Source organism: Euleptes europaea, chromosome 6 (assembly GCF_029931775.1).
Source record: "Euleptes europaea isolate rEulEur1 chromosome 6, rEulEur1.hap1, whole genome shotgun sequence".
Taxonomy (NCBI): Eukaryota; Metazoa; Chordata; class Lepidosauria; order Squamata; family Sphaerodactylidae; genus Euleptes; species Euleptes europaea.
Genome location: NC_079317.1, coordinates 42,864,171 through 42,877,449, shown reverse-complemented (window position 1 = coordinate 42,877,449; position 13,279 = coordinate 42,864,171). Strand labels below are relative to the sequence as shown.

The window sequence follows — 13,279 nt, the reverse complement described above, 5'->3', positions numbered from 1 at the left end:
GGCGGAATTAGGGGGGCTCCAGGCACCATGAAGTAGTTTTGGACAGAGAGACTTGGGGTGCCTCGTCGAGGGGGGGGCGCTCCGGTTCTCCTCCCCTTGGGGCAGCTCCCCTCTTTTTCGGAGGGGGGGAAGAGAGATTTTGGGTCCCCCCTCCCGCCCGTTCTTCCCCCTCCCGGCGCATCGGCGTGCGCTTCCTCGCTGGGCGCCTCCGGTCTTTTCCCGTCCTCCCCCGGCGGCTCCTGTCCTTGCTACATGCCTTGCCAGGCGCCGGAGCTGGCGGTGCAAGTGCCCGGCTGCTGCTGCTGCTCCCGTCGAGGCGCCTCGGCAGCCTTCCTCCCGGAGCGACCCGGCGGCGCCTCCCGCCCGGGCGACTTTCCCCCTCCGCCGCGAGTGTGATGTTGGACATGGGCGATCGGAAGGAAGTGAAGATGCTGCCCAAGTCGTCCTTCAGCATCAACAGCCTGGTGCCCGAAGCCGTCCAGAGCGACAACAACCACAGCCACCACCACAACAACCACCACCCGCACCATCACCATCACCACCACCACCATCACCACCACCAGCATCACCACCAGCAGCAGCAGCCCCAGCGGGCCGCCTCAGCGGAGGACGACGACGACGACGACGAGAAGGGCCAGCTCCTCCTGCAGCCCCCCGGGGTGGGGGTCGGGGTGGCCGGCTCGTCGGCGGCGTCCGGGGCGGCCGCCCCCTCGGGTCCCCTGGAGGTGGCGAAGGGGGACCTCCTGGCCGGCAAAGGCGAGCCCGGCCCGGCGGGCGAGCTGGACGACAAGGAGAAGGGCCCGTCGGAAGAGAAGAAGGGCTCGCCGGAGGGGGGCAAGGAGAGCGGCGGGGGCGACGGCGGGGGCAAAGAGGGCGAGAAGAAGAACGGCAAGTACGAGAAGCCGCCCTTCAGCTACAACGCGCTCATCATGATGGCCATCCGGCAGAGCCCGGAGAAGCGCCTCACCCTCAACGGCATCTACGAGTTCATCATGAAGAACTTCCCCTACTACCGGGAGAACAAGCAGGGCTGGCAGAACTCCATCCGCCACAACCTCTCGCTCAACAAGTGCTTCGTCAAGGTGCCCCGCCACTACGACGACCCGGGCAAGGGCAACTACTGGATGCTGGACCCGTCGAGCGACGACGTCTTCATCGGCGGCACCACCGGCAAGCTGCGGCGGCGCTCCACCACCTCGCGGGCCAAGCTGGCCTTCAAGCGGGGCGCCCGCCTCACCTCCACCGGCCTGACCTTCATGGACCGCGCCGGCTCCCTGTACTGGCCCATGTCGCCCTTCCTCTCCCTCCACCACCCGCGGGCCAGCAGCACGCTGGGCTACAACGGCGCCGCCTCGGCCTACCCCAGCCACCCCATGCCCTACAGCTCGGTCCTGACCCAGAACTCGCTGGCCAACAACCACTCCTTCTCCTCCTCCAACGGCCTCAGCGTGGACCGCCTGGTCAACGGCGAGATCCCCTACGCCACCCACCACCTCACCGCCGCCGCCCTGGCCGCCTCCGTGCCCTGCGGCCTCTCGGTGCCCTGCTCCGGCACCTACTCGCTCAACCCCTGCTCCGTCAACCTGCTGGCCGCCGGCCAGACCAGTTACTTTTTCCCCCACGTCCCGCACCCCTCCATGACCTCCCAGAGCAGCACCTCCATGACGGCCCGCGCCGCCTCCTCGTCCACCTCGCCGCAGGCGCCCTCCTCCTCCGCGCTGCCCTGCGAGTCCCTGAGACCCTCCTTGCCCAGCTTCACCGCCGGACTCTCGGGAGGACTGTCCGACTATTTCACGCACCAGAATCAGGGGTCTTCCTCCAACCCGTTAATACATTAACCTCCCGGGGAGCCCAGACTGTAAGTTGAACAACAACCCCCCCCCCTTTGCGTTGTAAATGGTGATGGGGCGAGAGAGAGAGCGAGAGCGAGCGAGAGAGAGAGAGTGAGCAAGAAAGTATAAAAGAACAAAACAGACAAAAAAAAAAAACCACACTCACCCAGGAAAAAAAAAAAAAGTCCAGGTATTTTTTATTAAGTTACCCCTCTACCCCTCTCCATTTTCTGTACGTTTGTTCAGTCTTTAGGGTTGTTTATGATTCCAACCGAGCCAGCGATGTGCAAATATGGAGGTGGGGGGGAAATACGTGGTAGGCGATGCAGTTGGGATGGGAGAGGAGAGAGAAAAATTCTCGTAGGACGTGTATCTAAACTAGTGACTGCTTTGATTTCCTTTGACTTTTTTTTTTTTTTTGCCATTTCGACTCCGACAATGACACGTTTCCTCTCACTCCGAGCCGCCAGATTTTTTCTCTCCATGTTTGCAGTATTATAAGTTATCATGGATATGTCGGTGGATGCAGACCGTGACGATTAAAATTAATAAAATAAAACAAAAAAAATAAAAAGACTTAAATTGATCAACGCCATGCAACCTTGTCATTTGTACTGCAGCAAAAACGATTCGGCAGAAGTAGCCCGAGAAATACCTTTTTGACCCGGATTCTTTTGTCCTCCACTTTTGAAAAGGGCCCATCTCTCCCCCCCTCCTTTGTTTACTTTAAGACCAAAGATTGGGTTTTAGAAAATGCACTCGGTGAACGAAATGCTCCCCCCCACCCATGAAACAAAACAAGACAGAGTGATAACATTTCAGGGTGTTTTTTTGCAGCACTGCCCATTCCAATGAATCCGAGGGGACAAAAAATATATCATGAATTGCCTTCAGTTTGTGTTGTGTATATTTTGATGTATGTGGTCACTAACAGGTCACCTTTATTTTTTTTAAATGTAGTGAAATGTTAATACCTATTGTACTTATAGGTAAACCTTGCAAATATGTAACCTGTGTTGCGCAAATGCCGCATAAATTTGAGTGATTGTTAATGTCGTCTTTAAAAAAAAATCTTGATTGTGATACTGTGGTCATATGCCCGTGTTTGTCACTTACAAAAAAATGTTTACTATGAACACACAGAAATAAAAAAATAGGCTAAATTCATATATACTCCATAGTTCTTTTGTCTCTTTTTATCGAGGAGGAGTAATATCCGAACTGGAGGGACCTGCAGCTGACCCGTGGCGTTAGGCCCTCGTTCTCCCAGAATTGCTCCTTCCTTGGCCCTAATCTGATTCTCAATTTTAAAAGGAAGGGCACAGCTGCCCGTTGACACGGAGGTGATTTGAAATCCGGTCTTTCCCACAGGTTGCCTTAAAAAGTGCAGAGCTGACCTAACCTGGAGGGAGAATTCTTCCCCTTCAGTTTTGGTATTTTTAACCGGCTCTTTTGAAAGGTTTCGTGGCGTGGGTGGTTCCTAAACACATACCCCCCCCCCAGTTCAAAGCATGCAGGTCTGCCTTCCTCGCCACCCTGGGTAAATCGCCCCATAGCTCCAGGCTGATTGGCCAATCCTGTGGCTGGATCCTTTTCTTATTTCTTTCTTAACCATATGGATTTCAATGGGACGTGCTGCTATCTTTCATACCCTTGCAAAGGAGCGAGGGCATGTTTCTCAAGGAGTGGGCTGTAAGCGCCAGGTGTTGTTGTTTTTTTTGGTTTTTTTTTTTTTTTTTTTGAGGAACAAACAGCTAGGGAGACAGGCAAATTGAAATCGGCCCCCTCCCCGTAGCCCCATGTGCGTGTGAATGTGTAAGTGCCAATGTGATGTATGTATATAAACACAGCTCTTCCCCATATTTCGTGACTCCGTTTAAAAGGACAGTGACTTTTAATGCTGCAAACATCTTTGTCAAAGTTATCTCTATTTGCGATGAGGTTCTCCCCACCCCCTCCACTTGCGGCCTATCCGCCTCCACTAAACAAAACAAACAAACAAACACAATGTTTTCTTGTAATGGAGGGGGGGCACAAACGCTGCAGTGATGTCATGAGTTTCACCCTTTTTCAAAGTGCTTGCTATTGCAATGAACCCTGTGGATTGTTATTATTATTTTTATTATTTTTTAATATCCTGTTCTCCAGAGCCTTTTAACTGAATCCCCAGCCGCCGGTTTGCGATGCACTGAAAAGTCGCTTTCATTTGCTGGCCGATGGAACGTCTAGTTTTTAGGAAAAGAGAATTGGGGGGGGGGGTTAGTGTGTGTGGGGGGAGGAAAGAGAAAGAAGCATCCGGTTTGGGAAGGATTTTGGGGAGAAAGAGAGCGATTCTTGCCCATCGCCGGCCAGCTTGCGCCGAGTTTCCCTAGCTAATTGGATCCCGCAGCGAGTCCGCGGAGGACAAGTTGTTCATTTGTTACAATGGCGTAGAGTCTCCCAAGTGCTCGGCGGTAATGCAATAAGCCGGCTCTTTCTCACAATGGGGAGAAGGGGGGAAGAATCTTTTTCCCGGAGATGTTATCGGCCAACGCCTCAAAGAGGAAAGAGAGCTCGAAAAGAAAAGAGGGGGAGACGAGAGAGAAAGAGAGAAATCATCCAGGAGCAAATGTGTCAGTGTTGATCCCGGTGGGAGACGAGGAGGAGGTGGGGGGAAAGGTAGAGATTCTGGAAATCTAACGGAAGGAAAAGGGGATTGAAAGGCTGGGGGTGGGGAATGGACTTGCCTGCCGTTGGCCGCGAAATTCAACCCAAGCGGGCCTCTGGGGAAGGCGACTTCGGACTTAAGGCCATTTATTCACAGAAGGTTTTGCATTGGATTTGCCACTCTATAGATGCACATTTTCTCCATCCGAATCCTCAAAACTCTGCAATGGGGCTTATTGTTGAGTTTTGAGAATATGGATGGGGGGGGGGGAAGTGCATCTAAAGAGTGGCAAATCCAAGGCAAGACCTCCCATGCATAAATGGCAGAAGTTTATTTTCAAAAGAGGGGAGGGAGGGGAGTCCTGCAAAAAAAAAGACTGGGGTACAAGCTTGGTGGGGGGAGTCCTATAAATAGATTGAAGATTGCCGGCAACCGAGCCCGTCCTCCCCAAAAAAAAAAAATCTGTGCCCGTTTCCAGCATGGAGTCCCAGTTCGGTAACATTTGCCGAAGCGGAGCCAGGCGAGAGAGACGTTTGGTGGCATGAAGGGGCTGATTTATTATTTAGCACTGGCCACGGGTTGCGTATTGTGGGGGATCCAGCCACCTGGCTTAGCTCGGCGATTCCTGTGGCAGGGGCAGAAAGAGAGGCACACACACAGAGAGAGAGTTATGCATGGGAGGTTTTGCCTTGGATTTGCCACTCTGTACATGCACATTTTCCCCATCCAAATTCTCAAAACTCAACAATAAGCCCCCATGCGAATTCGGATGGGGAAAATATGCAGCTAGAGAGCGGCAAATCCAAGGAAAAACCTCCCATGCATGAATGGCCGAAGAAAAGAAACCCAAGCTCTGGCCTGAACATGTACTGCAAGTGTGCAGAAGAGGGGGAGACACGGTGCCGTAACTTGCCAGCCTAATCAAAGGCATAGGTTCCCCCCCCCCCCCGTGAATTAAGCCTTGTTTAGGTGCGCGCGGTGGAGAACCCGTCCTAGAGTAGAGCGGCGGGGCTGGAGCTGGAGCGAAAGAGTTCATGAGACTCGTTTCCAGTTTGTAAAGTTTTATTTAAAAAATTTTTTTTGGGGGGAGTGGCGTTTGATTTTGAGTTGTTGCCTTTTCAAAGCCGGGAGGAAGGGTCTCATACATGGCCCTGCTTCCCAGAAGGCCTCAACTTCTTGCCTTTGTCTTTGGTGGGACCACCTACACCACTGGTTCTTTCTAGAGGTCTGGGGGGCACCCCTCTCCACCCCATAGGCTGGGATACAGGGCGCTGCTCCAGCGTCCCCATCCGGTTCCATTTTGGTTAGGTTCCCCCCAAAAGTTTTCCTGCGTGAAGTCATCCCAGGGCCACGGCCATTGACATCTTATTATGAGTGCGAGCAATACTGAATTAATTAATATAAACGTGCTGTAGATCAGTTTTGATTATACTTTTTTTATACAACAGGGAGGCCTGGACGGGGAGGGTTGGAAACGTCTTTTTCACCCGCTCCAGCTATTTAGGATGGGACTTGTTTGATTCGAATTCATTTCGGCTGAATGCGTCCCCAAAATGATTTAAAAATATAAAATTAAAACGAACAGGCAGTTGGACCCTAAATGCGCCCAAGGGTTTCTTAGGCGTGCTATAAAGCTCCTTCCGCCGCTGGCCTCGGGCGTTCACAACCTGGCTGTGAGCCCCTTCGACCGCGTGGGACTTTCTGTTCAAATGCTGCGGTCCTCCCTCCGCTTTGGGTGGCGCGTCAGGCCGGGTTCTGACCTGGCCTAGAAAGGTGCCGGTAGAGACACCTTTGCAAAGCAAACGGCGCTTTCCGTGAAGCTGACTGTATCCGTCTGTCTCGGCTGAATCAAACCGGCCTGAACTCAATCATCTTTCAGATGTCAACTTTTTTTTTGCGGGGGGGGGGGTACCCATTTGAAACAAAGCGGTGCTCGGGTCCAGCAGCTCTGGTTTGGAGTCGAAGTTGGCTTTCGGCCGCCCTTCGCTGCCCTCCTCTCTCCCCCACCCCAGGTTTTTATCCTTGGGCCTTGGAAACCTAAAGCCCCAGTTCCGCTCACTCGGCGCTTCTCTTGGAAGTCACTCCCGAACCCCGTCCAAGAGGGAACCTGGGACCAAGGCCCCGGTTGCCCAGTGTGGCGTCGCCGTCCTGTCGGTACCAGGATCGGAATCTCTCGGATCTTCTCTTCCCTTTTAACGATCTTCCTTCGCCGTGGACCGATTTGCATATGAATGGATGGAGTCGCCCGCTGCGTATTTCTCCAGTAGCTGCCGGCCAGTAGCTGCCTTCCTTCTCCTTTTTCGGTCCGGGACCCAATTTTTGCCTTCTGTGAAGGGGTCTCCCGGGGGAAAGGGGGGGAGGCCGGTAGACACCGACCCGAGGGGAAGGGCTCTTGCTCCAGCGTCCTGCCCTTCCACGGCTTGCTCGCGAGGAGGCCTCGGCGGTGCCCGGGATCTCCGCGTCGGAAAGCGGCGCCGCTCCGGTTTAGCGGGAGGGGAAGGCGAAGCTCGTTAGAGACTTCGGGGCCGGCGGCGGCTCTTTTGGCTGGCTTCGGGCGACCGTGCCCAGAGGGCGGAGTTCCTGCAGTGCCCTACCTCGGCGGAGAACCTGCCCTCGGCCGCGCGGCAGACAGAGGGGACTCTCCGGAAGGAAAACTTGCCCGAAGACCTCCGTAGCAGGGTAGGTGAACCTGGAGGCAGCTGCCTCGCACCTGGCTTCTACCCCCGGGAAGGGCCTTGTAATCTGAGGGCAGACAGGCTCCCATCTCCGTGCCTGATTCCCCCACCAACCCATCCATCCCCTGCTCCGACACCCGCTCCTGCAAGTTAGCGAATTCGCCCTGCTGGAGCCCAGCCAGCGAAAGGTTTCCAACAGCCCTTGGACAGGTAGCGGGGCCTGTTATACACACAGCCGAGTTTCGATACTTTCCCCAGAAATCTCTTGTCTGCAAAAAGTAATACACAACCCGAGTCAGAGTCGCTGCTCCGTCCGGTTGACGGAGCCGTCGGGCAGCTCCTTAGAAGCAGTGCGATGTCGCGCGGTTCCCGAAGGCAGGCTAGACGGGCAAGGAAAGGGAAAGCCCGGAGAATCCCCCTGCTAAACTCTTTCGTTTGTCTTTTGAAGGGGGTGGGGAGAACGACCCGCGGCGGAGAGCCGACGGAGCCGAAGGAATCCGACCCGCCTTGTCGCTTCACCGCTTCAGCCCCTTCCAGCTGGTGAGTGAGCGCTTGATCGCGCCCTGCGGTTTTCTGTCCTGCTGCCCAGAGTTTCTCACACCCACTTTATTATTATTTCCGGGGGATTGTTTTCTTTCTTTCTTTCTTTCTTTCTTTCTTTCTTTCTTTCTTATTTCTTTCTTTCTTTCTTTCTTTCTTTCTTTCTTTCTTTCTTTCTTTCTTTCTTCCTTCCTTCCTTCCTTCCTTCCTTCCTTCCTTCCTTCCTTCCAAACTAAACACCGGTGCGTGCTTGCAAAAATCGCCTGTGGTCCCCCAGTGTTAAATCTGCGAATACGTTCGAATCTCACGTTTTAAATACAGAAAGGTACCTTTGCAGCCTTACCCAAACAAGCCTGCGTCTCAACCAGACCGACATCAGCACGTTTAATTCTCCCACAAAAGAACTGGATGTAATTTTTCAGAGGAAGCGGTGTGTATTTGTGTGCCAGCTACAGTTGTGCATGCGTATTATAGACGTGTGTGTGTATCAGGACACACGCATCCATAGACCTCTGGTCGTGTTCTCCTGATTTTCAAAGGGAAGTACACTTCCTCCCCACCTACCCCTCCCAACGCTGGAAAAGTGCTATTTTGATGAGGCCCGTCCGCAAGTGTTTCTGGCTGGATTTTGCCTGGTGTGCTTAATGCTTTTATTCAATTTCAAGTTTCGCAGACAGGATGAAGCGATTCTTCTTACTGCATGCTAATACTAAGGCCAGGAAAAGTGGACTCTTTTTCCCCATCAAAAAAATCCGTGGCAAGTGTCTCTAGTTTGCAATTTCAGGCTGCATGGGGGCTTGTTGTTGAGTTTTGAGAATTTGGCTGGGGAAAATGTACATTTAGAGAGTGGCAAATCCAAGGCAAAACCTCCCATGCGTTTTTGCCCTCTGTCACTCGTCGGAAAAATAGTTCGGACAAACGTTGTTTTCTTCCTCGACCTGCAACATGATAAACACGAGCCAAGCCCGGTGAAACACTTCGAAGCTTCCGTTTGCCTGAATTGTGTTCAGTATTTACTTTTCAGGATATCCTGTGAGCTTAATGAAGCGTATTTCCAAGTGAGGTATCAGTTCCCCAGGAAGTCTCACTGTCGAACTGAACTTCTGAATGGATGTGTGTTCTGAATAGATACCTAAGGTTGAATTCCTAAACTTGCGAACTTGGAAGTTGGAAATGTCTTTGGCCCTAGGCCTGAGATCGCGATTAACCTACAACAAAGCAATGTGGCTTAATTTTGTTGTGGATCCAGACGTGTGTGGGTGGGGAGTCAATCCGGCGCTTAACTTTGGGATCAGTTCCTGACCTTTCTGGTTAAAAGGAATGTGTTGCGGCTGTTTTCGTCAGAGATTTTCAAAGTATTGGGTGGGGTGGGGGGTAATGATTTCCAGAAACACAAGTAATTCCTCTGCTAGCATATTTTTATTTTTTTTATTTTTTAAATTCTTTTGACTGTTTGAATTGAGTAGAAGAGGTTGGGAAGAGAAGCAATACATGCTCCACGTTGTAACCTTTTTTTTTAAATCCCTTGATCCTGTAATTTGTAATCTCAGGAAAATAATTAATTGTTAATACAGCAATTTGAGTTACCCAAACGCAGGGAAGACAAAACACCTGCTGAACGCAATCAGGGGCGACGGTAATGAAGTACTGAGAGGCTTATCTCCCCTCGCAGGAAATAGAAAGAGGGTGAAGTTCACTCTTTCCCCTCCCCTTCAGGCAATTTATATACAAATGAAATTAGTAGCAGAGAGACGGTGGACCTAATGGTGATAATTTTCTCAGAAATCTGGGAATGAGTTGGTTCGTTTACATTTAAGGAAGTCAGGCTTTGGGAAACGCTACGGTTCGGGGGAGATGCGAAGCGCTAATTTGGGTTGTCTGATCCTTCTGGGTGGATGTGACAGGGCGCCCCTGCTCGGTTCTCTGTCTTGCAGAGCTCACTTCGGCTGGTGGGTAGAGATAGCTCGTAAGTGTAGGGAGATAGACTGCGCGGGATGCTCCTTCAGAAATACACGGAAGTGCAACTCCTTGGAGATGTAAGGCATAACAGCATGGATAGACGATTAAGAGTACGGCCCTGCAGTCCTTCAATCCGCAAGGCGAGGGCGCTGTTGTCAAGAGCAAGGAAATGGAACGTGGTTTTTTTTTTCCCGTCTCTCTCTCTCTCTCTCTCTCCCAAACACAAACACACGTTCGATTTTCAGGTGCCAGAAATGGGACTCTCTTTAATATCCCTATACTGTTTGCATACTGCATGATTCACATCTCTGAACGTTTGTCTTCTAATTGTGGGGGGGGGAAACAGTTATAGATAGTTAAAAGGCGTCTCTTCCCTTTTTCTCCAGCAAAACAAAACAAAATATAAATCAGTCTCTGTGCTCCAAACGCGATTCTGTGGGAATAAGTTATATTAAAACCAATGGGGATGTCCTCCATATCAGAGTCTGCTTTAGGAGGCTGGGGGGGGGGGGTTAGCCCTCTTTGATCCTCCCAACCTGGCAACACAATCCAAAACTCATTTCTCGCAAAACTTCAGGGTTTACTTTCCTTTTATCCCTTAGAAGCTCCTTGATCAATTGATCTTGAGCAGCATATATCTAGTGTTGGAGGGATATAAGGACTGAAACAAATCTTGCCACTGACAATGTAGCCTTGGGGTCACTTCAGGGTTTAAACCCTTTTGCTCCAAATTGAAGGTGAATCGCTGACAGGCAAACATATATAAATAAATCTGTTTTAGGATCTAGAGGGATGTTTATTATTATTATTATTATTATTATTATTATTATTATTATTATTATTATTCCACTGCTTGGTCTTCACTGTGGCTCGCCCTGTAAAAGAGGCGTTGTGGGAGGTTTGCGGTGTGTTTCCATGACAATAACGCGAGCACAGGTTACACAAACGCAACCAACACCACCTTCTGGGCCCCTCACAAGCCTGAACCGTAACAATAATGTAAGGCTGACACACCGGAGCGAGAAACATCCCCCGGGAGGTGGAAGGGGGAAAAGAAGGGTGGGATGACTTAACGCAGTGTCCAAAATGATGCAGGCAAAGCAATTCTGTCTCTCACCAACATGCACAGGCACACACTTTATACTACACTGTTTGTAAATGCCTGGGTCAGACATAATCTCTTTGCAAAGAGGAGCGGTAGGGAAAAGTCCCCTTATTTATTCTACCAAATGTCTGGATGAGTTAAAACGGGGCTTGCTTCTTCCAGAGTCCAAAATGCACTGAAGATGTGTATTGATCCTGGGTTCCTTGTTGGTTTTTGTATACTTTAGTCGCCTGCCAATCCCGAACATCTTTACCTGAAAGTAACCCCTCCCCCCAAAAAAAATTATTTAGTTTGGGCTCTAAGTTCCAAACACTGTCCAGCCAAAGTTAAGCCCTTTTCAGTTTCCAAGGCACATTGTTCTGAACGGCAATTCTATAGACATGTACCTGGGAATAAGTCCCATTGAACTCAGTTGTAGTTACTTCTCACAAAACATGCTTAGGACTGAGCCGTGCATCTCTTCCATTGCATCGAAAACGCTCAGGTTTGGCTGGATCGTGCCCATTACTTGGGCACCAGTGCCTATGAAATGACTTAGCCTCACGTCCAAAGAATCTGTTCCAAGATAAGGTATGAAAGAGAATAGTGCGTGAAAAAAAATAGATCTTTCCGCTGTTTCTTCCTGCGCTTGGTGATTTATGTTTATTACGTCGGTTACACAAAGCCATATTTTAAATGGCGTAGTTGTCCTTTTCTATTATAATTTCATTTTTATTATATGAACCTGTCTCTTACGGAAAGGTCCCAAATGTTGATCCGGCGCTTCTCGGCAAAGAGAAGCCGATTTTTTGAAAGGGAACTGGCAGGCCCAAAGAAGGAAGGAACCCAACACTTGGGGGGGGGGTGTCTTGTTCTAGGTATTGGTATTTGATGGCAGACTCAGAATTATTCTAGAAACGTTCTACATCTTTTCCCCTCCCCTGGCCAGTTTTTGTGGATTAGGACCGCTGGGAACTTGAAACTAGTCTAAGATGCAGATGGGTGGAAAGCCTGCAGAATGGTTCCCAAGTTAGTGTCTCTGATTATTATTAGGAGATAGAAAGATGCAGACAATTAATAAGCAGAGGCAATAGTAAGCCAGCCTTTTAAAGGGGGGGCAGGCGGGAGGAGAATTGCTAGTTTCCGTGCTGCTGTTCAAATGGCAGCTGTGTGAAAAACAAGATATTTGCTTCGTTTCCCCCTCCCAAAAAGGGATTTTTTTAAAAAGGCATTTGCCATTTTAAAAAAGATCAGAAGGTTTTTGGGAAGAAACAAAAAAAAAATCACAGGGATCTTACAATGGAGAAGAACTTATCTTCTCCTTGATGCTGAAATGAGAACTCGCAGGGCTACACAATTTTGGGTATGTCTCAACGCTTGGCTTTATTATTCTGAGTAGTGGTATTACCAGAAAGAGAGAGAGACAGAAAGACAGAAAGAAAAATTGGCGTTCAATTTAGACGACATTTTCTGTTGCAGAATTTAGAGAATCCTTTGAGTTTATCCCTCCTTATTTGTTTGTTTGTTTTAGTGCCGTAGACTTTTGTGTTTCTGTGAACAACACAATGTTTTCAGATTCCTTCCTTTGTGTCTTGATGGACAGGATCTCTATCCAGGTGTAAAGGACGGCCTTTTTCTTTTTTGGGGTGCTGATTAAAATCGCTGGAGTTTAAATCCTAATAATGCCCTACCAGATAGTTGGGAGCGTAGGTTGGCAGGGCAAAATCGATGGTGTCCCCATCAACAGAACAAGTGTTGGCTGCCTTACTATCGATTGGTGTGTTTATTTGCACCCGGTTTTTAAGTATTTATGGGCAGATCTCGCCGTCTTTTGTCTTGAGATTATCCTAGCGGGTTGGTGCTTAGGAAGGAAGAGCCCAGGCGAAGAAACCTCTTCGGGAGCGCCTTTTTCTTAGCCGCTCACCTTCGGGCGGATTGTTACCTTCTTGAATCCCTAACGGGCTTGTCATTCGAGCACGTAGGAACAGCTCATTGGGCGCGATCCGGTTGAAGGGAAGGCTCAGCCCTTCGCTCTCGCACAGGCGTTGGAAGCCTGGGCCTAAATACCATGACCAACCGATAGGAACGGCCCTAAGGAAGCCGGCGAGCTGTCCTTGGGAAATGGTCTGGCCCGATCGATCCAGCATTCTCGGAAGCTGCAGAGGTCAAATCCCAGTCACCTGCTTGCAAATCGGTGGGCCCGTCAACCAGATCGGGTTTCTCTTGCCTGGGTTTGGGAAGTCATATCCAGAGCGCTCCTCTCCAGCAAAGGCGATCTAGGCGAGTCATGGACCTCTAGCTTAGCACCACCCCGGGTCCGTTCCCCCGGGACTAGATTCCATTCCAGGGGGAAGGCGCCTCAGGACCGCGGCCTAAGGGAGAAGAGCAGGTCTCTGTGGCAGCAATCGTATTATTGCAGCGGCAGGGATTTTCTGCCTCTTTTCTGTTTCTCTGCTGGGTCTGCCAGGACCATGACCTCCTGGTAGTTGAAACTGGTTGCCTTTGATATAGATTTTTAAAAATAAAGCCTTCCTGTCTAAAG

At 50.3% G+C, this 13,279-nt stretch overlaps 1 protein-coding gene across 1 annotated transcript; it reads left to right on the top strand.

The window, feature by feature from the left end:
* The first annotated feature begins 334 nt into the window (after window positions 1–334).
* Window positions 335–1,838, top strand: FOXG1 (forkhead box G1). The gene has a single exon (XM_056851789.1). It carries the CDS (start codon window positions 396–398, stop codon window positions 1,836–1,838), a length of 1,443 nt encoding a protein of 480 aa, XP_056707767.1. The 5' UTR covers window positions 335–395.
* Window positions 1,839–13,279: the final 11,441 nt, after the last annotated feature.

What these genes read in the sequence shown, in the direction of transcription:
- FOXG1 (XM_056851789.1), top strand. Translation starts at nt 396, where the DNA reads ATGTTGGACATGGGCGATCGGAAGGAAGTGAAGATGCTGCCCAAGTCG.